General features: G+C 41.2%; 1 protein-coding gene across 2 annotated transcripts; it reads left to right on the top strand.

Moving 5' to 3' along the window:
* The first annotated feature begins 733 nt into the window (after positions 1-733).
* On the top strand, positions 734-25,088 carry zdhhc12a (zDHHC palmitoyltransferase 12a). 2 transcript variants are annotated; one of them, XM_072565999.1, is made up of 5 exons: positions 734-933; positions 11,701-11,837; positions 12,270-12,377; positions 12,928-13,094; positions 21,390-25,088. In XM_072565999.1, exons 1-5 carry the CDS (start codon positions 837-839, stop codon positions 21,703-21,705), a joined length of 825 nt encoding a protein of 274 aa, XP_072422100.1. In that variant the 5' UTR covers positions 734-836; the 3' UTR covers positions 21,706-25,088. The 2 variants fall into 2 exon arrangements, with proteins under 2 accessions (XP_072422100.1, XP_072422099.1); XM_072565998.1 differs by having other exon boundaries at positions 12,925-13,094.
* Positions 25,089-26,179: the final 1,091 nt, after the last annotated feature.

The raw sequence follows: 26,179 nt of genomic DNA, 5'->3' as shown, positions 1-26,179 counted from the left end.
TTCTTTGTACTCTCAAAAGGGTCACAAATCACCCTAGAGAGTGGTGGACACCAAGGCATTGAGTAATTTTTTTAAAAGAAAGGAGTTGGACAGATTTTTAATTAGAAATGCGTTGAATGGTTTTGGAGGGCAGGCAGGAAAGAGGCAAAAACAAAAACTGCCAGAGAAACTTAGCCGATTTGGCAGATCTGTGGAGAAAAAAAAACACAACTCGAATTCAGTGACCCCCCCCCTCCAAACCCAATTAGAAAAAGCTCAGGATCATAGAGCACGGAAACAGACCCTTCGGCCCAACCAGTCTGTGTGGTCCATAATCCCAAACTAAACCTGCCTGCTCCTGGCCCATATCCCTCCAAACTTTTCCTATTCATGTACTTATCTAAATGTCTTCTAGATTTTTGCAACTGTACCCGCGTCCACCACTTCTTCAGGTAGCTCATTCCACACATGTGTAAAAATCTCACCTTAAAAATACATGCCCCTTAGTTTTGTAATCCCCCATCCTCAGGAAAAGGACAACTATGATCAACTCTATTTATACCGGGACGTGAGACCATTATCGAATAGAGCGGACTAGAGGGGCTGAATGGCCTATTCCGTGCTCTACTTATTAAGTGAAAGCATTGCCTCAAGCTCCAGATCCCAGGAGCCACCTAATCCGCTCCACGTTTAACATCCGACCAGCTCCCCTCCCCCGCGAACTCCTGACCAATCAGAACACGCGTTACTGTCCCCTGGAGACGGCAGTTGCCGCTCGTAGCGGCTGGGCCTTGATCCCGCTGCCGTTTCCCTTCTGCCCCGTCGGAGACCGGCTCTCGGTCCTGGAAGATTCCAGAATGTTCAAGAACCTTCTCTCGAGCGGCTCCTTGATCCGGGCCCTGCACGCGGCGCTGACGTGGGCGGTGACGTTGGTGCTCTTCCTGTTCGAGACGGGTGAGGTGACACTCGGACTGTACTATCTGTTCCTGGGGGTGGAGGGGTACAGGGCAGGGATTTAGAATGGAGTCTTTCATGAAATTAGTCATAACTACTGTACACCATCACTGCGTGGAGTGCAGAAGTTATGTCTTCTTTTTGCGTCGCCTGTGCTTAGTCTTTATAAGGGTCAATTCTGTGTTTTTTATGATTGTACGCTCTCCCTTTACAAAAATGGTAGATCCTATGAAGTACAACAACAAAACAGCTTGTATTTATAAACAATAAATGCCCCAAATCAATTATTCGAAAACCATGAGCTATCAGGGAAACCTGAAATAAAATCATGTGATAAAAGGGGAGATGAAGCGAGATGCACGTTTTGGAGTGTGATCATTGGTATTGAGCTATTGGGCTGATTGTGCCAGGACAGATTGGGGAATTTCTAAATTAAATTTCAGCTGTTTTGTATACTCTTTCCTAATTTCCATGATGTATTCTTCCACGATACCATCCTTAATCTCGCTAAAATTTGACTATGCCTCACAAGTAGCCAATAAATCCTGTCTGGCAACATCTGTGGAGAGAGAAACAAGAGTTAACAATACCAAGCCCAGCGACTGGACTCAAACATTAACTTTTGTTTTCCTCTCTCCTCAGATGCTACCAAACTTGTTGGATTTCCCTAGCAATTTGTTTTTGCTTCAGATTTCCAGCGTCCACAGTTCTTTAAAACATCTTTTGATCCATGGAAGTTAGATGATTTGTCCAAACCCACATTTGTGTTCAAATCATCAGGTTCTAATTCCCATTTAAAAAAAACTTATCTGCTTTCATATGGCAAAAAAAAGTGCAAAGACCATACCTTACTTCCTCTCGATTAAAGAAATAATCTAGGTCCATACAATAACTTCATTAATCCACTGGTCATAAATTTCATTTCAGAAAGCAGGTTTGGATGCCCCAAAATTTTACACTTTGATTCAAACAACCTTTGCTACCAATGTGACATACTAGAAGGTACTTAACAATTCCAAGTCTACACTTTCAGTGAGAGCTTTATTTCAGTTAACCACATGCTATAAAACTCTCATCCTACCGATTACTAGCTTCCCATATTTATACAATTAATTCTCACCCAATTAACTCTGAACTAATATATTCATTGTCTATTCATTCCATTAGGTATCATAGAATCCCTACAGTGTGGGAACAGGCCCTTTGGCCCAACAAGTTCACACCAACCCTCTGAAGAGTATCCCACCCAAACTGACTCCCCATTACTCTACATTATTCTACGCCGTGCCGCCCTCAGGCATTGTTTCAGACCATATTAAAGGATAGCACCTGCAAAATGTCCTCTATACCACACACCATCCTGATTTGGAACTATTTCATTGTTCCTTCACCATGATTGAATGAAAATCCTGGAAAACTCTCCTCAACAGCACTGTGGGTGTACTTATCCCCGGTGGATTGCAGTGGTTCAAAAAGGTAGCTTCCTACTTACCTTCTCCAGGGAAATTTAGGATTGGCAATAAATGATGGGCAAAGCACTAATGCCCACAACCTAGGAATGAATGTTACTACCACTCTGTTGGTAAAGACATTTCTCCTATATTCACTATTGGATTAATTAGTGGCACTCTCATATTTCTGGCCCCTGGTTTTGGAATGTGTCTAAGTCACAGACTTTTTTTTGATTAGATTAGATTAGATTAGATTAGATTACTTCCTTCGGCCCAACAAGTCCATACTGACCCGCCGAAGCGCACCCACCCAGACCCACTCCCTTACACTATGGGCAATTTAGCGTGGCCAATTCACCTAACCTGCACATTTTTGGACTGTGGGAGGAAACCGGAGCACCCGGAGGAAACCCACGCAGACACGGAGAGAATGTGCAAACTCCACACTTACTTCACTTCAAAGAGAAGAAAAAGATGTAGAGCAGTTGAAGTATGAAATTGCTGAATTAAAAAGATCTTTCAATTTAAAGCATCTGTCACATTTTTCTAACTAAAAGACTTTCTTTTGAGGCTTTCATAACCTCAGATAAATTTTATGGCACGTAAAAGATTTTATGGCACAATTTTAATGACTCACAAGGAAGTTAACCTCTGAGTTTTTAGGTTGGTTTTGATCCCTCAGCCAACAGCACTAAAACAGAGAATTTGATTGTTATCACATTTGCTGTTTGTAGTAGTTTTGTGTGCTCAAGTAATCACATTTTTAACAAATTTACTCAAAGGATGTGTCCCTGTCCCTGATTACTCTTGAGAAAGTGATACTAAGATGCCATTTGAACTGCTGCAGTCCATGTGGGTATGTACACCCAGAATGCTATAAGACAACAGTAACTACATTAAAAGTACTTCATTTGTTCAAAAACTATAAAATATTGGAGCTGAATTAGGCCATTCAGATCATTGCGTTTGCTCAATGTATTTCTCAATTCCATCCTCCTGCCTTCTCTCTATAACACTTGATTCCTTTACCAATCAACAGTCCATCTCTCTTAAAGACACTCAGTGAGTTGGCCTCCATAGCCCTCTGCGGCAATGAGTTCCACAGATTCACCACCTTCTGCCTGAAGAAATTCCTCCACATCTCAGTTCTCAATGATCGTCCCTTCACTCTGCTGCTGTGCCCTCCGGTCTTAGCATCTCCTACAAATGGAAACATTTCCACATATGTTCTATCCAGGCCTGTCAGTACATTTTACTCATCACGTTTCTAAACTCCATGAGTGTAAACTCATAGTTGTCAATTGCTCCTCGTATGACAAGCCTTTCATCCCCAAGATAATTCTTGTAAACCTTCTCTGGATTCCCTCCAAGGCCAGCAAATTATTCCTTAGATATGGGGCCCAAAACTGCTCACAATATTCCAATTGTTGTTGGAGCAGAACGTTTTATATATATCTCTACTCTTGTATTCTATCCCTCTTGAAATGAATGCTAACATGGCAATTAGGCAGGCAATTGCAAACTGAACCTCCATGTTAACCTTGAGAGAATCCTGAACTAGAACCCTAGGTCCTTTGTGCTTCAGATTTCTAAAGCCTTTCCTCATTCAAAAAATAATCTATGGCCCTATTTTTCCAAACAAAGTGAATAACCTCACATTATATTTCTCTGCCACTTCTTTGCTCACTCTCCAAGCCTAACCAACTCCATCTGCAGCCTCCCCGCTTTCGTAACCCTACCTGTTTATCCATCTGTCTTTGTGACATCTGCAAACCTAGCAACAATGCCCTCATTTCCTTTGTCCAGAACATTAATGTGTAATGTGAATAGCTGTGGTCCCAACACGGATTCCTGCAGAACTCCACTAGTCACATGCTGATATCCTGAAAAAGACCCCTTCATACTTATTCTCTGCCTTCTGCCAATCAGTCAATGCTGTATCCACACTAGTAGCTTGCCCCTAACATCGTGGGCTATTATTTATCAGGCTCCTTTGCAGCACCTTGTCAAATATCTTCTGGAAATCCAAATACCGTAGATCCCGTGCACTGGCTCTTCTTTGTCTATATTGCTTGTTACCTTCTCAAAAAATTCTAAGCACCTTGCCCCTAACACCATGGGCTGTTACCTTATTTGGCAGCCTCCTATGTGGCACCTTGTCAAACACCTTCTGTAAATCAAAATAGATGACATCCACTGGCTCTTCTTTGTTTAATTTGCTCGAAGAATTCTAACAGCTTGGTCAAGCTTGAAAACAACAAATGCTAGAGATCACAGCGTGTCAGATAGCATCCATGGAGAGAGAGCAAGTTAACGTTTCAAGTCTAGATGACTCTTCATTAGAGCTGACGTACAGTATGGAGGGGATAGCATTTATGCTGCAGTTTGGTGGCGGGGGTGGGGGGAGTTGCAATAGTGGATGTAGGGTGCTGATGGAGAAAAGATGTCGGTAGTTCAGATTAAGCGATCGGAATGTGAGAATGGCAGAACAATGGAGTGTCTCCTGACAGATTTGAAAGGACAGACTCTAGGATGGGAGGAGAGGAGAGAGGACATGATAACAAGCTTACAGGAATGAACTATGAAAAAGCGAAGAATGAGATTCTGGATGAAGTGAGGAGCTTCAGTCCGGTTACTTCAAAACACTGGTGATGCTATTTTATTTTTTATCAGAAAAAAGTAATGCTCAGTAAAGATGTTTTGCTGACTGCATTGCTATAGATTGTAGTAAAATCAGCAACAAAGCTTCACTCTCCAAGTCACCAATCCTTTAATGTTAGAAGAAAGGAAACAGAACGACCATAACATTAAACTGTTAAAAACAAGGTCTGTCATAGTCCTAGGGTGGAAGTCTCAACTTTGTTTATGTATATTCAAGGATCCAATTCTGATTTGGGCAGAGTTTTTTGGTCCCTGAGTGGTCTTTCTGCTGCCTGTCTCTGATCTGTCTACAATTTTTAAGTGGTGCAGGCATACCACCAATTATCAGCCACATTTAGGGTCATTTCATCTCTGGCCTCATATTTGAGGCTGGCAGGTGGTGTTCAGAGGCAGAGGGGATCCTGGTAGATCACTAACCTCAGGGTGGGAGTAATGGGTACGGGTGAGGGTTTCTCTCTCGAGATGCCTTGGCACATTGGGTGCTTCACCCTTTAAGTTCTGCACCTACAAACCATGGCCGTTCCATCAAGACCCCACAACTATCTTGCTGTGACACTCGGGCCAAGCCTCTTCTCCCCACTGTGAGACCTCCTGCATTTCCCTGGTCCTGGGCTCCAGAGCTTCAATATGAAGGGTATTTGCAGCCTCGGCTCCTGGCACGATAGAACACAAGCCAATCAGATTAGCCAACTCCTGTCTGAAGTGAAAGATTTTTCTAATTGCATGCTGCAAGTTCTGTTTGTGGCAAATTACCACACCTCAGAAGGATTCCCTGCCAACCCTTCTGCGTTTTACTGCTTCTTCTGCACCAGGCATTTCTGAAACCACTTTGAATCCATAAAAAAAGAGAAGCATTGCTCCATTATTGGTGGGTCAACAGACAGCAGAGAAATTGCTTTCTGAAAAACTTTTACTTTTGGAAGAAATACCTAAACTTACAATGGTATATTCTGACAATTAATATTACAGAATTTTATATGTAAACCAAACTTTTACAAGCAAATTACTTGTAGGCTTAATTTCTTTTGTAACTTCCAAGATTTGAGGAGAGGAACTTGAGAATTGGTGAACGAAATCATGTTTTCCTCTTTTCATCCCATACTAAGTTCTGTACTTCTATACCTTACAAAATGCATTTTGCATACAAAGAGAAATGTGTTCAGCTAAACTTTTGAAGAACACCATTGGTGCAAAAATATAATATTTCAATTCATCATAATCTTTGGACCATCTTTCGACTTTACATGGTTGATCTAGCAGCACATCTATGATATGTCATAATACACCTTGTCCTTTAGTTCCTCAATTACCTTAATTTTCATATAGTGAAAGAACATTGTCCTCAAATGTTCTCAAAGAATAATTTGCTTGACCAACGCTTTGTGTCATATTGCTGTTTCACACATTGAAACTAAAAAAGCAAAATGTTTCTTGTTTCCCTTCGTGGAAAATGCTGTATTACCTCTTTCCTTCTTCCCATAACCCGACAAAATTAAATCATAATGCCTGCATTCATGTTGTATTTTATCGTGTTTGTTTTTAAATGTAATATCTCAAAGTATGTCATACAGAGATTACTTTTAACATCCCTTTCTTGTACCAATGGTCAGTTATTTCGCTTGATTTATTGTTTGAGGAAGGGATTGTGGCGAGTACCTGGAAGAACTCCTTATAGTTTAAATAATGCAGATGTATCTAAATATCCACCTCATTGGGAGATTTAACATTTCATTAGAAAATCAATATTTCTGGTAAAGCAACTTTTTCTCTGTGGTGTTACCATGTCAACTTAGATGAGCTCAGTGCAGGTTTGGTGCTTTTAATCTCAGTGAGACTAACTGATTACTCCAAAGTTTTGTGTGGCATATTGATTGATGTCCATTTGGAGAGGCATTAAAATTTCTGCACTTATTTGATTTGAAACACTTCACCGATAGCAGTCTTCCAAGACATCTTAGATTCTCGAAAAGCCACAGAGGATTTGAAAACTGGCAATGCAACACCTTTATCCAAAAAAGGAAGGAAACAAAAGAACACATTAAATAGTCAGTTAACTTAACATCTGTCATTGGGAAGATGTTACAGCCTTTTATAAAGGATGTAGCGGAGCATTTAGAAATGCATAATATAATCAAGTAGAGTCAACATGCCTCCATTGAAAAGGAAATCATGCCTAACAGATTTATTACTTTGAGCAGAGAACATGCAAGGTAGGCAAAGAGGGACCGGTCAGTGTAATATATTTGGGTAGCCAAAAGATTTTTGATAAGGGACTGCACATAACCTTCCTTGCTAAGAGCGCTTGCTGTTGGGGCTACCATAGTAGCATTGATCCAACACAAAAATAAATGGAAAGACAAGTTGTGAAGTGGATGAAAACAATTTACAGAGATATTGATAGGTTAAGTAAGTGGGCAAAACGTTGGTAAATGGAGTAGTGTAGGAAAATGTGAAGTTGTTCACTTTGGAAGGGAGAATAAAAGAGTTATTATTCAAGTGGGGGAAAACTGCAGAGAGCTGGAGTTCAAAGAGGCTTGGGGGTACTTGTGTATGCAACACAGAAAACTTGGACACAGGTGCAGCAGGTGGGCAGGAAGGCTAATGGAATGTTGGCCCTTATTTCAAGGGGTTTGAAGCTTAAGGGGAGGGAGATCTAACTGCAACTGTCCAAGGTGCTGATGAGACTACATCTGGAGTACTGAGAGCTATTTTGAATCCCTTATTTAAGGAACGATATCATTGGCACTTCAGGGAACTTTCATTAGGCTGATCCTGAGTATGGCAGGATTGTCTTATGAACAGAGGCTAAGTAGGTTGGGACTCTATTCACTGAAATTTAGAAGAGTGAAAGGTGATGTCATTAAGACATTAGGATTCTTAAGAGGCTTTCCTGGGTTAATGTTGAGAGGATGTTTCTTCTCATAGGAGTGTCCAGGACCAATTGGCATGGTCTCAGAATAAAGGAGTGCCAATTTAAGACTGAGATGAGAAGTTTCTTCTGAGAGTTGAAGTTTTTGGACGTCCTTGCAATGGAGAGCGGTGAGGGCAGAGTCTTGATGTATATTTAAGGCTGAAATAGATTCTTTTAATCAGTTGGAGATTCAAGGGGAATGGGAATATGAGGAATGTCATGATCCTATTGAATGGCAGAGCAACCAAATATCCTACTCCTGTTCCTGTTTCTCATGGTCTTACAATAGAGCACTGGCCACCCAATAGAGTTGGGGTAAAAGGGGCATTTTCAGGCTAACAACTTGTAACTAGTAGAGTATTGCAAAGATCAGGACCTGAATTATTTATTATATGTATTAATAAATATATTAAAAATGAGTTCAGACGAGGGAAGTAAATGTACTAATGCTAAGTTTGTAGTTGAGACAAAAATAGATGGTACTCAAGTAGTGAGGATGACATAGTGTACAGAGGTATAGATATGTTAAGTGAGTGGGCAAAAACTTGGCAGATAGAATATAATGAAAGAAAATGAAGTAATGCACTTTGACAAGAAGAACAGAGGAGTAAATATTACATAAGGGGGAAAAACTGCAGAAACCACATTGATGGAGTGGCTCAATAGTTAGCATTGCTGCCTCACAGTGCCCAGGGCCCTGGTTCATTCCAGGAGGCTCATTCCTGATGAAGGGCTTGTGCCTGAAGTGTTGATTCTCCTGCTCCTCAAATGCTGCCTGATCTGCCTTGCTTTCCCAGTACCACTCTACCTAGGTTCATTCCGCCTTCAGACAACTGTGTGGAGTTTGCACATTGTACCGTGAATATATGGGTTTCCTCTGGATTCTTCCCACAGTCCAAAGCTAAGCAGGGCAGGTGGATTGTACATGCCAAATTGCCCATAGCATCCAGGGATGTGCAGGCTTAGTGGATTAGTCATGGGAAATGCAGGGTTACAGGGATAGGGTGGGGGAAAGTGGGTCTGTGTGCAATGCTTTTGGGAAGGTCGATGTAAACTCAATGGCCTGAGCCACATTGTAGGAATTCTATGATTTTGGGGTTCTCACACATGAATCACAAAAAGCTAGAAGATAGTAGGGAGTGCAAGTAGTCTGGCCTTTATTTCAAAGGGAATAGAATATAATAAAAAAAGGACATCTTGCTAAAACTATACAAGGCACAAGTTAGATCACATCTAGAACACTCTGAAATGTTTTGGTTGTCTTATCTAAGAAAAAGTATAATGACAGTGGAGGTGATCCACCAAAGCTTCTCACGGTTTTGGGTATGAAGGGATTTTCTTATAAGTAGGTTGGGCTTGTTTTCATTGGAGTTTAGAAACCTTGATGAAACATAACATCCTTGTGGGATGCTGAACATGGGAGGTGAGGATAAGTTGTTTCCTCTTGTGGGAGAGTCTAGGACTAGAACGCATAATTTCAGAGTGAGGGATCACCATTTAAAACAGATGAGAACTTTTTTCTCAGAGGGTTGTCAAATGAGGAATTTATTTACCACAGGAGGTTGTAGGGGCTGGCTCATCAAGTGTATTCAATGCTGAGATAGATTATTAAATCAGTAAGAAAATAAAGAGTTGTGGAGATAAGGCAGAAAGTGGAGTTAAGAATTATCAGATTTACCATGATTCCTTTGAATGAAAAAGCAGGCTCAATGGACTGAATAGCTTATTTCTGCTCCTGTGTCTTATGGTCTATGGAACCTGAGGTGAATATTTTATTTTCTAATGCAAGTTACTCACATAACCAACAAATGAATTGACAGAGGAAGTTTGAACTCTTGAAAAATAAAAGGAGCATGGATGGGATAAATATCTCCCTGGGGATGGAGAGTCCAGAACGAAAAGGGCATGGGTTTAGGGTGAAAGGGGAAAGATATAAAAGGTACCTAATGGGCAACTTTTTCTCACAGACGGTGGTGCATGCATGGAATGAGCTGCCAGAGGAAGTGGTGGAGGCTGGTACAATTACAGCATGTGAAAGGCATTTGGATGGGTATATGAATAGGAAGGGTTTAGAGGGATATGGCCCAAGTGCTGGCAAATGGGACTTGGTTAGGTTGGTACATCTGGTCGGCGTGGATGAGTTGGACTGAAGGGTCTGTTTCTGTGCCATACACCTCTATGACGAAGCTAAAAGAAAGGGAAGAAATGGGAGTTGGTTCACAGTTTGAAGCAATTGAACTCAATATTAAGTCTAGAAGGCTGTAAAGTGCCTAGTCTGAAGATGAGATGTTGTTCCTCCAGTTTGCGCGGTGATTCACTGGAACACTGCAGCATGCCGAGAACAAACACGTGGGCATGCAAACAGGATGCTGTGTTAAAGTGGCCAGCTACTGGAAGGTCAAGGTCCTGCTTGTGCACAGACCGGAGGTGTTCCACAGAGCGGTCACCCAGTCTGCGTTTAGATTCTCCAATGTGGAGTAGGCCACTTTGGGTACAGCGAGTATAATTCACAAGGTTGGAGGAGGTACAGGTGAAATGCTTCTTCACCTCAAAAGAATAATTAGGCCCTTGAATTGAGCAGGGAAGAGAAGGGGCAGGTGTTGCACCTTCTGCGGTTACATGGGAAGGTGCCATTTGAGGTGTGGGGAAACGTGGTGTTGGTGGTTGTGGAATGGACTAGGGTATCCCAGAGGGAATGAAATACAGGGGGGGGGGGGGGTGAGAAGATGGGTTTGGTAGTGGTGTTCTGCTGGAGTTGTCTGAAATGGCAGAGAACGATCCTTTGAATGCAGAAACTGGTGGAATGAAAAGTGAGGACAAGGGGGAACCTCGTCACACTGTTGTGGGTGATGGGAATGGGCAAGGGTGGAAGCACAGGTGATAGGTTGGATGCTCTGTCAACCACAGCAGGCAGGACCACCACTTGATGAAGCTATGCTGACTCAGCCCTATTTTACCATGCACTTTCAATTATTCTGCAATCTCATCCTTAATAGTGGTCTCTAAAATCTTACCAGCAACTGAGGTCAGGCTAACCAGCTTATTAGTTTCTTGTCTTCTGCTTCCCTCTCTGTTTAACCAGGGAAGTTACATTAGCCAGTGTTCTGGAAAGATATTCTGGAAGCCTCCCTGACTCCAGTAAGTCCTGAAAGTTCACCTCAATGCGTCTACAATCTCTTCAGCTATCTCCTTCAGAACTCTGGAATGCAGTTCAATCTGCTCTAGTGATTTATTCACTGTCAGATATTCCAGCTTCCCCAGCACCTTCTCCTTGGCTGATAAGCACTACACCCATCTCTGCCCCAACTCTGGAGTTCTGTTAAGATTCTGGAGTATTTCATGAAAATTTTTGCAAAGTACCTATTCATTTCTTTGTTCCTCATTACTACTTCTCCAGCCTCATTTTCCAATGGTCCAATGCCCACTCTTACTTCTCTGTAATCTTCTAGATATCTAAAAAACTCTTGCAATTTAATTTTATATTACAAGCTTATTTTCCCTCATACTTTATCTTCTCTTCCTTTATTGCTTTTTTTTTTAAAAGTTTTCCTTTGCTAGTTTTCAAAGGCTTCCCAATCCTCTAGTTTCCCACTTATCTTCACCACTTTGTATGCATTTTCTTTTGTTTCTATGCTGTTGCTGTTTTCCCATATCATCCTCTCCTTAGTGCATTAAGCATTATGTCTCCTGAAATCTTGAAAGTCACTGCATAAAATTGAATATCTTTCTTTTTGATGATTGCAGATCTGAGACAGAGCGAGAATCGTGGTGAGTTCCTCCAGCCAGTTTCCTTTGTGCTGCTGGTTTTCTGCTCAATGTTACTGTACTTCATCACCTCCCTCATGGACCCAGGATACGTCACATTTGATGATGAACTAAAGGTAAATCTATCTGTGTCCTGGATGAACTGTGAGGAGTGGGCAAGGCTGCATTATTCCTCAGAGCAGCCAATGAAAATTGTTTTCTCCAGAAAAAAGATTTACATATGAAGTTGAAATTACAGCTGAGAAGCATGTCATATATACAAACTGGTCAGCATAAATGTTCCACAATAACCTTCTGCCCACCACTCCATTACATCTCAGTATGTTCTTCTCTTCCCTTGCCTTCTTCCTCGTATACTTACCTAGCTTTCCCTTAGATGCATCTATCACATGCATCTCAATCATTCCTTGTGGAAGAGATTTCATTAACGTTTTCTTATTCAATGTGATAACTCTATTTTTAAAAAAATTGGTGTAAAGCAAGCTGAATGGTCTGTTTTGAAGAGTTTGACTTTTCCATTACTTTATCTTCTTGCTGGTTACTCACAGGGCCGGATTCCTCAGGCAAATCAGGGTGTGGGGAATGAGAAAGAGCAGATGATCCCTGTGGTACAGAAACCACATAGACTGAGGCGCTGTGGATTCTGCATGGTCCAGGTCAGTTTTTTTTAAGGAATACCTTTACTTAAATAAAAACATTCTGCTCAAGCAAATGAAAGCTCATTCTCTTGGGGAAGAAAAAAAAAAATGTTAGTGTTTCAAAATGCCAGAAGACTAAAGAAGTGGAATCCCTGATTTAAGAACTTCTGACTTACAAACGCTCGTACTTACAAATGTAATCCCATGATTTTAAAGACCTGACATACAAACATTTCCTGGACTTACGAATAGCTGCTTTACATTGTCCTGCACCATGGTTAGACTCGCGTACAAATCAACTTGTGAATGGATTCCAGAATAGATCATGAGAGCTCAGAAGTTGAAGGCTTAGTCGCCAGTGGTGGAATCACCATAACTGTGGGATGTTGAGGTCAGAAATCGGAGGAGATGAGCGATCTCAGTTGGCTTTAGGGGGTGGAAATAGAGATTTTGGGGTTTGGGGGAAGAGGGCAGTGGTAAAGCAGCAGATTTTGCAGCAGGAAAAAAAAATTTAAAAATTGAGGTATTAAACAAAACAGTATGTCACTAGTATCCTTTGTCCCAGCAGCAGCCCATGCGTTCCAAACACTGCCAGTCATGTCAGCACTGTGTGCGTCGATATGACCACCATTGCCCTTGGATTGAAAACTGCGTGGGGGAAAGGAACCATCGCTTCTTTGTGCTTTACCTGATGCTGCAACTCGCAGTTCTGCTGTGGGCCTTCCACGTTGCATGGTGAGATGCTTTGCAAGCTTGGACAATGTGGATTCAGTAAAAGTGGGGGGAGAGAGGGATATTACTGGCAATTCTTCCCATTTGGCCAATAACTTTTAAGCTTCTCATACTGATGATGCAGAATGCTAAGTGTGAAATCAAAACACAGAACCGGAAAAGTCATAGTCTCTGCGTTATTACCAGACCCACATGTAAATTGGCATGGGGCAAAGCAGATTAGAGTGATGAATGTGTGATTCAAAGACTGGTGTGGGAGAAGTGAGTTCAGGTTGTACAAAGAATGTACAAAGCATACAAAATAAAACAGATGAATGAGACTGCAGGATATGGATTGGGACCTGAATCTTGAAAGATAAAAAGGACATATCGGAATGACATGAAAGTAGGAAAAGGTAAAAGGTAAAAGGGGTGATGCTGTTCATTAATGGTGGTATAAACATAATAGAAAGGGATGATCCAAATTCAGGAAACCAAGATGAGCAAAAAGCTTGGGGAGAAGATAGAATAACAAAACAAACAAAAATACAGCACAGTAACAGGCCCTTCAGCCCACCAAGCCTGTGCAGATTCCTAATCCTTATTAGACTCACTACTTACTGCCCATACACTCTTCAAATGTTGCTAACCTGCCTGCCACCACCATCTCCACTGGTGTTACCACTTTCAGGGATCTGTGGACCTGTATGCCCAGATCCCTCTGTATGTTAATGCTTCTAAGGATTCTGCGATTTATTGAATTTGATCTTCCAAAGTGTCACCTTGCATTTATTCATATTAACCTCCATCTGCCATTTGTCTGCCCAAATCTACACACTATCTATATTCTGCTGTATCATTTGACAATCCTCCTCACTGTCTGTAACTCTGCCAATTTTGACGCCTCCATCTGCCATTTGTCTGCCCAAATCTACACACTATCTATATTCTGCTGTATCATTTGACAATCCTCCTCACTGTCTGTAACTCTGCCAATTTTGATGTCATGTCAAAATTAATCAGACTACCTATATTTTCCTCCATAACATTTATATGTACTACAAACAAGAGGGCCCAGCAAGTTTTAAGATTTGTAGCTCAGGTGGAGGTTCTCGATGTAGGTTTGCTCGCTGAGCTGGAAAGTTCATTTTCAGACGTTTCGTCACCATACTAGGTAACATCTTCAGTTAGCCTCTGAACAAAGCACTGCTGGTGTTTCCTGCTTTCTATTTATGTGTTTGGGGTTCCTTGGGTTGGTGATGTCATTTCCTGTGGTGACATCATTTCCTATGGTGATGTTATTTCTTGTTCTTTTTCTCAGGGGGTGGTAAATGGGGTCCAAGTCAATGTGTTTATTGATAGAGTTCCAGTTGGATTACTGTGCTTCTAGGAATTCTTGTGTGTCTGTTTGGCTTGTCCTAGGATGGATATGTTGCCTCAGTTGAAGTGGTGCCCTTCCTTATCTGTACGTAAGGATACTAGTGAGAGAGGGTCATATTTTTTGGCTAGTTGATGTTCATGTATTGCAGAGGTCCCAGCACTAATCCCAGTGGAATACCACTATTTACTGCACGGTGGCTCAGTGGTTAGCACTGCTGCCTCATGGCGCAAAGGACCCAGGATTAAATTCTAGACTCTGGCAACTGTTTGGGTGGAGTTTGCACATTCTCCCCATGTCTCCGTGAGTTTCGTCTGGGTAATTCAGTTTCGTCCCCAGAGTCCAAAGATGTGCAGGTTAGGTGGATTGGCCATACTAAATTGGCTGTAGTGTCCAGGGATATGCAGGCTAGGTAATTAGTCATGGAAAATACAGGATTACAGGGACAGGAAAAGTGGTTTAGATCTGGGTAAGATGCTCTTTGGAAGGTCACTGTGGACGTGATGGGCTGAATAGGCTGCTTTCACACTGTTGGGATTCTGTGATTCTAAAAGTACTGATTTCCATTTTGATAAGCACCCTTCTACCACTACTCTCTCTCTTACGACCAACCAGTTCTGTATCCATCGAGCTAGTACACCTCTGATCCCATGAGACTCTACCTTTTGTACCAGCCTGTCATGTCTTACTAAAGTCTATGTAGAAAACATCAATTGCCCTTCACTCATCTATGATTCTTGTCACCTCTTCAAAAAACTCAATCAAGTTGGTGATAAGTGACCTTTCTTGCACAACCCCATGCTGCCTAACACTAACAAATCCATTTGGTTCCAAATATGAATAAATCTTGTGTCTCAATATCTTTTCCAACAGCTTCCCTGCCACTGACATCAGGCTCACCGGCCTGTAATTACCTGAATCATTTTTATTTCCCTTCTTAGATAAAGGAAGGGCATTGGCCATTTTCCAGTCCTCTGGAATCTCATCTAAGACCAAAGAAGATGCAAAGACATCTATTAAGGTCCCAGATATTTCCTTCCTTCCCACAGTATCATACATTAGATATACATCTTGCTCTGGAAACATGTCTACTTTAATGCATTTCAAGACATTCAACACTTCCTCCTTCATTATGTTGACCTGCCCAAGAGTATTCACAAATCTTTCCCTAACTTCAATATTCCTCATGTCCCTCTCTTTGGAGAATACCAATTTAAAGTACTCATTAAGGATCTCACCTATCTTCCTCTTTTATCCTTGGGCCCCTCTCTCTCTCCCAAGCTACTCTCTTGCTCCTAATGTATGTGTAAAATGCCTTGGGATTCTCCTTAACCCTGCTTGCCAAGGACATTTCATAACCCCTTTTAGCCCTCCTAACTCTGTCTGAGCTCCTTCCTATTTTCTCTATATTCTTCAAGAACTTTGTTTTTTTTTTAGTTGTCTGGATCTTAGGTGTGCTTCCTTTTTTTTTGAATAAACTGATAATTTCCCCTGTCATCCCGAATCCTGCCATTCCTGTCTTTCATTTTCACAGGTACACACCTGTACTGCACTCTAATCAACTGGCCTTTAAGAGACTCCCACATGTCAGACGTGGATTTACCCTCAAACAGCAGCTCCCATTCCACATTCTCCAATTCTTGCCTAATTCGGTTATAGTTAGCCTTCCCCCAATTTAATGCCTTCATCCAAGGTACACTCCTGTCCTTCTCTATAAAAACTTATGGAATTACGGTCACTATTTCCAAAATGCTTCAATGAAACCTTGATCACACAGTCATGGCTAGCGAGAAACATTAAAGTTGGTATTAAAAGTGGAAGAAACATAATTGTGCAAAGAAAATTGGCAAGTCAAAAGACTATACAGAATAGGAAAAAAAACAAGTGGCTAATGGGGGGGGGGGGGGAAGAAAGAAGAGGTGGGTGTGTGAGAGAGAGAAAAAAGAGAGATAGAGACAGAAAAAGCTAGCCACAAATATACAAATAAGATGGTAAGAGTTTCTATAAATTATTTATTCTACAAATATTTAAGAGTTAGCAAAGTGGATGTTGGTCAAATAGAAAATGAGATTGGAGAATTCAAAATGGAAAACCAGGAAATGGTAGATGAACTGAAGTATTTTCCATCTGTCTTCACTATAGAGGAGACAAATAATGTTCCCAAAACAGCAATATATGGAAATGGAAAGGATGAGGAAATTGGGGAAAATCACCAGAGTACTGAGTAAATGGTTGGAGCAAGACTGGCAAATATCTGGGTCCTGATGGATTTAATGATTTTAACAAAAATGTGGCTCAGTGGATATGGACACAGGTTAGACTCCTGCCTCAGGCGACTGTCTGAAAGTTTGTACATTCTCCCAGTGTTTGCATGGACTTGTTGAGCCAAATGACCTGTTTCCACACTGTAGGGATTCAATGACTATGAAAAGTGGCTAGAGAAATAGTTAATGCATTGGTTTTAACTTTCTAAAATTCCTTAGATTTTGGGACACTCCCATTAAATTAGAAGATAACAAATTAATGTATTTTTTCAAAAATTGAGGGAGATAGAAAGCAGGAAACCACAGGCCAGTTAGCTTAACATTTGTCAATGTTAGAAGCCATTTTTAAACATACAACAGGGCAATATTATCACAGGTTCAGTGGAATCACGCAGAGTTAACATGGTTTTGTGAAAGGGAAATCATGTTTGACCAATCTTTTGGAGTTCTTTGGAGGTAAACTGCTGTGGCTAAAGGGGAACTGGTGGATGTACTGCATTGAGATTTTTAGAAGGCATCTGATAAGGTATTACCCAGCCAATTACCACCCTGCCAGTCTACACTCAGTCATCAGGAAAGTGATGGAAGGGGTCATCAACAGTGCTATCAAGCAGCACCTGCTCAGTGACACCCAGTTTGGGTTCCACCAGGGCTACTCAGTTTTTGACCTTATTCCAGCCTTTGTTCAAGATGGACAAGAGCTGAGTTCTAGAGGTGAGGAGAAAGTAATAGCCCTTGTCATCAAGTCTGCATTTGACCAAGTCTAGCATTAAGGAACCTGAGCAAAACTGAAATCATTGGGTATCGGGGAAAATTCTCCAGTGGTTAGAGTCATACCTGACACATAAGAAGATGGTTGTGGTTGTTGGAGGTCAGTCATCTCAGCTCCAGGACATCTCTGCAGGAGTTCCTCAGGGTAGTGTCTTCGGCTGCTTCATCAATGACCTTCCCTCTATCATAAGGTCAGAAGTGAGGATGTTCACCAATGATTGTGCAAAAGCTTGACGCCATCCAGGACAAAGCAACCCATTTGATTGACACTACATTCCAAAAGCATCCACTCCCTCCACCAGTGACATTCAGCAGCAGTGTGAACTATCTACAAGATGCACTGCAGAAATTCAAAGATCCTCAGACAGCACCTTCCAAACCCATGATCACTTCCATCTGGAAGGACAAGGGCAGCAGATGCATGGGAACACCACCACCTTCAAGTTTCCCTCCAAGCCACCCACTATCCTGACTTAGAAATATATCACTGTTCCTTCACAGTCACATGGTCAAAATTCTGCAAGTTCCTCCCGAAGGGCATTGTGGGTCAACCCACTGCACATTGACTGCAGCAGTTCAAGGAGGCAGTTCACCTCCACCTTCTCAAGGGCAACTAGGGACAGACAATAAATGCTGGCCAACCAGCAATGCCCGCATCCCACAACAGAATTAAAAATAAATAAATCTGCTACAAAAAAAGTTATTGCAAAGTTATTTGTGGGCGGCACAGTGGCACAGTGGTTAGCACTGCTGCCTCACAGCGCCAGAGACCCAGGTTCAATTCCCGCCTCAGGCGACTCTGTGGAGTTTGCACATTCTCCCAGTGTCTGCGTGGGTTTCCTCTGGGTGCTCCGGTTTCCTCCCACAGTCCAAAAATGTGCAGGTTAGGTGAATTGGCTATGCTAAATTGCCCGTAGTGTTAGATGAAGGGGTAAACGTAGGGGAGTGGGTCTGGGTGGGTTACGCTTCGGCGGGTCGTTGTGGACTTGTTGGGCCGAAGGGCCTATTTCCACACTGTAAGTAATCTAATCTAATCTAACAAAAGCACAATATAGGGATATTGGCATTGATCGAAAACTGACTGGCTAACAGGAAGTAGATAGGTGTAAGCAAAACATTTTCAGGTTGGAAAGATGTAACAGCTTGTGTGCCACGAGGGATCTGTACTGGGACCTCAATTTTATACGAATGACTTGAATGAAGAGGAAAAAAGATATGGTGGCAAATTTGCTGATGATGTAAAGACAAGTAGAAACATAAATTGTGAAGAGAATACGAGGAGGTTACAGAAAGATTTGAGATGTTGAGTGGGAAAGGTGTGGCAAATGGAGTATTATGTGGTAAGTTGACTTTTTACAGGAAGAATACAGCAGCAGCACAGTATCTAAATGGTGGGAAATTGTAGAGTTCTGAGATGTGGAAGAATCTGGGTGTCCTAGAGAATAAATCACAAAAGATTAGTATGCAGGTAAACCAAGTAATCAGGAAAGTAAATAAAAGGATATCATTTCTCACAAGGGGAAGTGAATATAAGAGTAGGAAGATTATCCTAGAGTTATACAGGGCATTGGTGAGACTGACTCTGGACTGCTGTGAGCAGTATTGGTCTTCTTATTTAAGGAAGGATGTGGGTTGTAAGTTTGCTTGCTGAGCTGTCTACCTTAGTGTCTTTGGTGGTGTTTAGGAATTCTTGGGCAGAGTGAATGGAGTGGCACGAGTCTTTTACGAGGTATTTCAGTTTTCGGTGGAGTTCCTTAGCTAGTCTGTATGTCGGTGTTCCAGGTTGTGAGACTGTGGGTTTGAGGGGGCCTTTGGTTTGTGTACTTTTGATGGTCCATAGAAGCATGGTGTGTTGGATCCATCCCGGTTTCATTTTTTGGAGATCTGTTTTCTAGCTGTGGAGTCAGGTCTATCATCACCTGTTGGTAAGTGTCAGGATCTGTGAGCAGTGAATTCATCTGAAATTTTCAGAATACTGTGTTCTGTTTAAGATGACGGTCATGCATCCTTTGTCTGCAGGTAGGCTACAATGTTTGCCTTTTGAGTCCTCAGTTCAGTGAGCAAACTAACAACCTGAACCACAAATCTCCTCAAAAATCATAACAAAGGATGTAAATGTATTAGACAAGGTTCAAATCAAATTCAAAGAGTTAACTGGACTCACAGCTGGAATGGGTAGGTTGCTTTAGGAGGTAAGGTTGGACAGATCAGGCCTACATACACAAGATCGGAAGAGTAAGAGGTGACTTGTTTGAAAAATAAACAGGAGGTCTTGACAAGGGAGGTATGGAGTAAATGCATTTTCTTCTGGGAGAATTGACAACTAGGGGTGACCTATTAAAACAGATAGGCAAAATGTTTCTTCTTGGGCTTAGAGTCAGATGTACAGCATGGAAACAGACCCTTCATCCAACTCGGCTATGCCAACCAGTTTTCCCAACCTAATCTAGTCCCATTTGCCAGCACTTGGCCCATATCCCTCTAAACCGTTTCTATTCATATACCCATCAAGATGCCTTTTAAATGTTGCAATTGTACCAGCCTCCACCACTTCCTCTGGCAGCTCATTCCATACATACACCGCCCTACGTGAAAAAGTTGCCCCTTAGGTCTCTCTCATATCTTTCCCCTCTCGCCCTATACCTATGCCCTCTAGTTCTGGATTCCCCCACCCCATAAGGAAGACTTTGTCTATTTATCCTATCCATGCTCCTCCTGATTTTATAAACATCTGAGGTCACTCCTTAGCCTTCAACGCTCCAGGGAAAACAGCCCTATCGTATTCAGCCTCTCCCTATAGTTCAAATCCTGCAACCATGGCAACATCCTTGTAAGTCTTATCTGAACCCTTTCAAGTCTCACAACATCCTTCAGATAGGAAGGAGACCAGATTTGCACACAATATTCCAAAAGTGGCCTAACCAACATCCTGCGCAGCTGCTCTGACCAATAAAGGAAAGCATACCAAACACCTTCTTCACTATCTTATCTACCTGCAACTCTACTTTGAAGGAGCTATGAACCTGCAGTCCAAGGTCTCGCTGTTCAGCAAGTTTCCCAAGGACCTTACCATTCAGTGTTTAAGTCCTGCTAAGATTTGCTTTCCCAAAATGCAACACCTCATTTATCTAATTTAAACTCCATCTGCCACTTCTCAGCCCATTGGCCTATTTGATCAAGGTCCTGCTGTAATCGGAAGTAACCTTCTTTGCTTTCCACCATACCTCCAATTTTGGTGTCATCTGCAAACTTACTAACTATACCTCCTATAGAGTCCCGGAATATTTTTAAGGCAGATTTTTGTTAAGCAACGGGCTGAAAAGTTATCAAGAGTAGGCAGGAGTATAGATTTGAGATTGTAGCTGATCAGCCATGATCTTATTGAGTGGCAAGCAGGCTTGTGGGCCTGGAAAGTCTAGTTCATATGATTGATTACCCTCTGTTCGTTAAACAACACATACATTTCCATAGCTTCTTTTACAGCCATAGACCAAGCTAAAATGCCTCTCGACCAATGAAATACTCTGAATTATAGCAGCTATTGTCATGTAGGAAATGCAGCCAGCACCAATGTATGCATGGCAAGATCCCACACTACAACATGGCGACAAGGGAAATTTAGTATTGGTTAAGGGGCAAATATTGGCCAAGGACATCAGAAGATCTCCCCAACTCTTCTTTGTAATGTTACCCCACAATCTTTTCCATCTACTCATTTGAAAGGCCCTCTCAGTTTTACCCCTCCAACAGTGCAGTGTTCCCTCAGTTCTGCACTGGGAGTGTCAACCTCCATATCTGTGCTCAAGTCTCTACAGCAGGGCTTAAACTCAGTTACTTAACTCAGAGGAAAGTGGTAACCACTGAAATATGGCTTAACACCTGTACAATTTTTCATTGTATTTTTAGGTCAGGATTTCGTACTGAGGCCGCATGGAAAGACTGGCTCCAAATCAATCTGCTTCTATTGTTGGCATTTATAATCATTATCATTTTCACTGTGGTGGTGATGCTGCTACTAGTGTCACATTTGTACTTGGTATCGAACAACACAACGACGTGGGAATTCATGTCTCGCCATCGCATCTCCTACTTGAAACATTGTGGCTCAGAGGAGAACCCATTTGACCAGGGCATCCTCAGGAATTTGTGGACATTTTTCTGTGTGAGCAAGACAGTCGTGTGGGAAAGGATTTATTTTCAGGATGAAGATAGACTGGTGTAGTGAGTGGCAAAATTAACAAGTGGACTGTTTTCAGAAATTTCTATTTTGTTTTTCTGCCTTACTGGAATGGTATTATTTATTATGGGCAATGCCATAACGTTGAAGTTTGTCCAAAGTGTCAGGCTCAGAGACAGTCTGAGATCTTTGAAATAGAGGGTTCAGGGCTAAGTGAGTTCTCTTTTTATGTTGTGGGACACTCTGGACACTACAGAAAAAGTAAAAGGCCAGGATTACAGTCACTGACTTCCAAGAAAGGAGTGGGATAGAAAGAGGAGAGGAAATGTGATCCTTAATGCTTTCTCTCAGAACAAAAGATCAAAATTCCTTGAGATTATGAAATTATCCTCTATCTGTGCTGTCAGTCTCTCCAAAGATTAAATATGCACTGGTTGCTCCTTGATCTAACAATGCACTTTAAATGTAGTCAGTTTTGATACTTCAAAAATAGGAATAACTTAGATTTAACACTGGCAGCTAACAATCTAATTAACCTTTTCATTATTCACTTGCCTGAAACTGACTTTAGCTGTATTGAATCAAATTACTTCTTCAAGAACCTCATTGTTACCTTCATGTTCTTAAAATTTAGTAAACCCCATTGATCACCAAACTTACTTTTAAATTATTTCAATTTCTATTAGCCAGGTCTTAAAATTTATTTTTGCAAAATTCCTTTCTATTTTTACACTGTTGTACCAAGCTCTATCAGACCACTTCACATAGGTGAATGTATTTTGTGCTTAATTGTAAAAGTTAAATAAATTGTTATATTTGAACTGCTGCAGAAGTCAGAAATAGTGTCATGTCACTACAGTTCTGGGGAAAAGCACAAGGGGTCAGGCAGCATCCAAGGAGCAGGAGAATTGACGTGTCAGGCATAAGCCTTTCACCAGAAAAACCTTTTCCAGCACTACACTCTCGACTCTGATCTCCAACATCTGTAGTCCTCACTTCCGGGGAAGTATTGTCCTGACCCAGAAAGTTGCAGGTTTAGGTATTACTCCAGAAACTTGAACAATAAATCTAAGCTAAGGAAATGATAGAATAGCCCTTGTCATGTGCACTCAAACAAGTACTTTGAAGAGTTTGCAATGTCACCTTTTGGTACAGATACTTAAGTACAGATACTTTAAGTGTTGTTACTGAATTAAAATAGTAAAAAAAAACTAGCATGTGAATACAGTTTAAAAGTGTCCAGAATGAGAATAAAAGTATCTTTAAATTACTCAAGTTATAGGCCTTTTTCATGCGTCCCTGCCAGAGTTCAGTACATGAGGCCTTCATGTGCTGCCCTCTGCCCTGGACTCTCCTCCAGGACCGATCCTCTGACTGCAACTGAAGTCATCCTGGCCTGCGCTCACTCTGCTCCTGCTCTGGCTATGACTCATTTCTGGGACATGGTGCATCAGCAAGTCGTGGCCGGAGCCTGAACACTGAGGGAGCAGAACATGTGCCATCAGTGGAGTCATCTTTCAGTTAAGATGTTATCTCTCAGGTGGATGTAAAAATTTGACATCATGGCAAAGAGGAGGAGGGGAGTTCATGCTGGTACCCTCAGCCACTATTTATCCCTTACCTAAGATCACACAGATTATCTGGTCAATGTCAGAGTTCTACTGAAGCTTTTTAGACAGAGCAGCCATTTCCCAAAGGTCCTAATAATTGTCTGACTAAATGTACTTATACTTCTTGCAATAATCAATCCTTGAACAGTACCTCTTCTCTAGGTAGTCATAGTGGTGTATCCACAACCACCAAGCAAGAGCTGGTCTTTGCCTTATCTTGGGGCCAAAAGGATAGCGGGCTGTGAATCATTCACACAACCCTTACTTCGTGCTACTTTTAGGTAGAAGTGGCAAAAATACAATGTACCAGAAGTGGTCATCTGGGAAGGAGGGAGGAATGACTCCCAGTGAAAATTCATCTACATTTAGATACCTCAGTGTTCAGGGTAACAATAACCCAAAACTCCCTAAACATCTGTGTTTCTTAAAAGAAAATAAAATTTAAAAATCTAACTCAGACAATGTGCTAATATCTATGGTTCACAGTCAAATTTTCTCCAATTATGCTCCAACACCAACATGGGAGTTTTTTTGGTAAAGGCATTGTAAACAGACATGTTGTTACACCACATAACACCAAAGATCTGTCTGTGATGTCTCTATTTTGTCTTTCAGAACTCAATTTGTTTAAGTCATGAAATCCTCTTAAAATTAATACATTTGCAGAGAAATGTTACATTCAATCTGCTATGTAAATGAATGTTTTCACAGAGTTGAGAATGTTTACATTGAAATTCAGAATAGTGTTTTGAAGTCAAGTAGAGTGGCTCCTCTGTTCTTTTAAATCCAGAGGCAAAAGATTAAAGAAAATTATTCAGTCCATTTCACTGAATGAGAAATTACTGAGGTTCTCTCTCAATCTGATTAGTTAAGTAGTGTTTTAGTGATAAGTCGTTGCTGAAATTCAAGCATGAACATGTCAAATGGGAAATTGGTGAAGCATGAAAGGAGCTTAAAGTCCCTTCACATTCAAACCTCAAAAATAGTTGCCTCAGTTTACAATATGAAAAAGTCAATGACCACATTGTTCAGGTTTGTTATTGATTCAAACATTGGGGTGACAGTTATTGTTTTCCCAAACACACAGTTTTACTCAACTTAAATATGGCAAACGTGATTCACATTAAACCAGCAAATCTCCTTTGACTCAGAAGATAGTCTCTGCTACAGATGAATAAAACTTTTGATTGGGTACATTCTATTGGTGTCTGAAAATTAGTGTCACTTAAGTTCATTTCACCCATTTCATGTCTGCCTCTGGAGAGGATAATAATATGGTAATAAAACAGACTTGAGATTATAGGCAATTTTGAAATATGCAAACATTTGATTCCAGATTTAACAGTATGACCCTGGACATGAAATCCTTTGATGTCCTTGATATGCTTTGACTCAAAAGGCCTCTTCCAAAACCAAGGAAAATAGGGCTAATGATAAAACACACAACATGGTTATATGATTAGCAATAAAAGTCACCCACAGAAGGGATATACTTGGTAGATGTGTGGAATCCACCTTCCCATTAAAATATGGCAAAAATGCAACAAATCAGAACTGAGAGCTAAATTAGCCTGATGAATTTAATGATAGAACAGGAAAGAGGGAACGGTGTAGGATTGTAAATAAAATCTTAAGCAGTTACAGAGCAGTGGATATTTTCAGGCTGATATTTTTATATCAGTTTTAAAGTATGATTAAACTTCTTGAACTGGTTTCTTATGGAAATATTGCACTTTTATTTTTGGACTGGAATCTTTACTATAGTTTTGTCTGTCAAATTATATTCTGGAAAAGTATTGATTAAAAAAATCAAATTTTCATTGTAGTTTTTGATTTATTTTCTGATCAGTTTTATAAAAAATACAGCATATTGTAGCTAGAGCTGTAACAAGAAATTGGAGGAAATATTAGTTCAAAATGCATTTGAAAATTATGTAGGAGCAGAGTTTGGATATCTGCAAGAAGTGGTATGAAAAAGAAGTCAGAAACATGGGCCCAGTGAGATACACTAAAGATATATGAGAGAAGTTGGCAGCAGCATGCCAATGTAGAACTCTGAATATGCAATACCAGTGATGAACTGTAGAGGAACATTTGGAAGATGATGGAAGATCAGAAGTGTCAAAAATGACACGTCAAGCATGATAACTCAAAATTAAAGAAAAATGTTTGTACTACAAGTTCTGACTGTACCTCCTGTTGCTGGGAATGGTCACTAACTATAGGTAGTTTTCTAAAACTAGGGGGTGGATAGAAAGCCAATTTAAATTATTTCATTTTAACAGCATGGAGATGGGAGCTACAAGTTTAATCTATATGTTGGGTGGCTGTTTTCCTTTGGGAAGCAGCAAGTCTCAAATGTATAATTAGCAACATGATGGAAGCTAACTTTAAGAGGGAATTGGACAGGTTTTTGAATGGTGTAAAGATCACATGGTACAGAATGATCTTTATAGAATACTTTGGTCTATTACTGCTGAAAAATGTGTTGCTGGAAAAGTGCAGGTCATGCAGCATCCAAGGAGCAGGAGAATTGACGTTTCGAGCATGAGCCCTTCTTTAGGAATGAGGAAAGTGTGCCAAGCAGGCCAAGATAAAAAGGGAGGGACTTGGGGGAGGGGCATTGGAAATGCGATAGGTGGAAAGAGATTAAGGTGAGTGGGATAAGATGAGGGTTATAGGCCGGAGTGGGGGTGGGGGCGGAGGGGTCAGGAAGAAGATTGCAGGTTAGGAAAGTGGTGCTGAGTTCGAGGGTTGGGACGGAGACAAGATGGGGGGGGGGGGGGGGGGGGGAAAGGGGAAATGAGGAAATTGGAGAAGTCTTGAGTTCATCCCTTGTGGTTGGAGGGTTCCTAGGCGGAAGATGAGGCGCCCTTCCTCCAGCTGTCATGTTGCTATGGTCTGGCAAT

The sequence above is a fragment of the Chiloscyllium punctatum genome, chromosome 49 (genome assembly GCF_047496795.1).
Source record: "Chiloscyllium punctatum isolate Juve2018m chromosome 49, sChiPun1.3, whole genome shotgun sequence".
In the NCBI taxonomy this organism is placed as follows: domain Eukaryota; kingdom Metazoa; phylum Chordata; class Chondrichthyes; order Orectolobiformes; family Hemiscylliidae; genus Chiloscyllium; species Chiloscyllium punctatum.
The sequence above is the reverse complement of the archived record's forward strand: the minus strand, read 5'-3'. Positions and strand labels throughout refer to the sequence as shown.

Coding starts and splice junctions, on each gene's coding strand:
- zdhhc12a (XM_072565998.1), top strand. CDS start 837: ATGTTCAAGAACCTTCTCTCGAGCGGCTCCTTGATCCGGGCCCTGCAC. Junction 934..11,700: donor GCTCTTCCTGTTCGAGACGG/GTGAGGTGACAC, acceptor TGATGATTGCAG/ATCTGAGACAGAGCGAGAAT. Junction 13,095..21,389: donor TGGGCCTTCCACGTTGCATG/GTGAGATGCTTT, acceptor TTGTATTTTTAG/GTCAGGATTTCGTACTGAGG.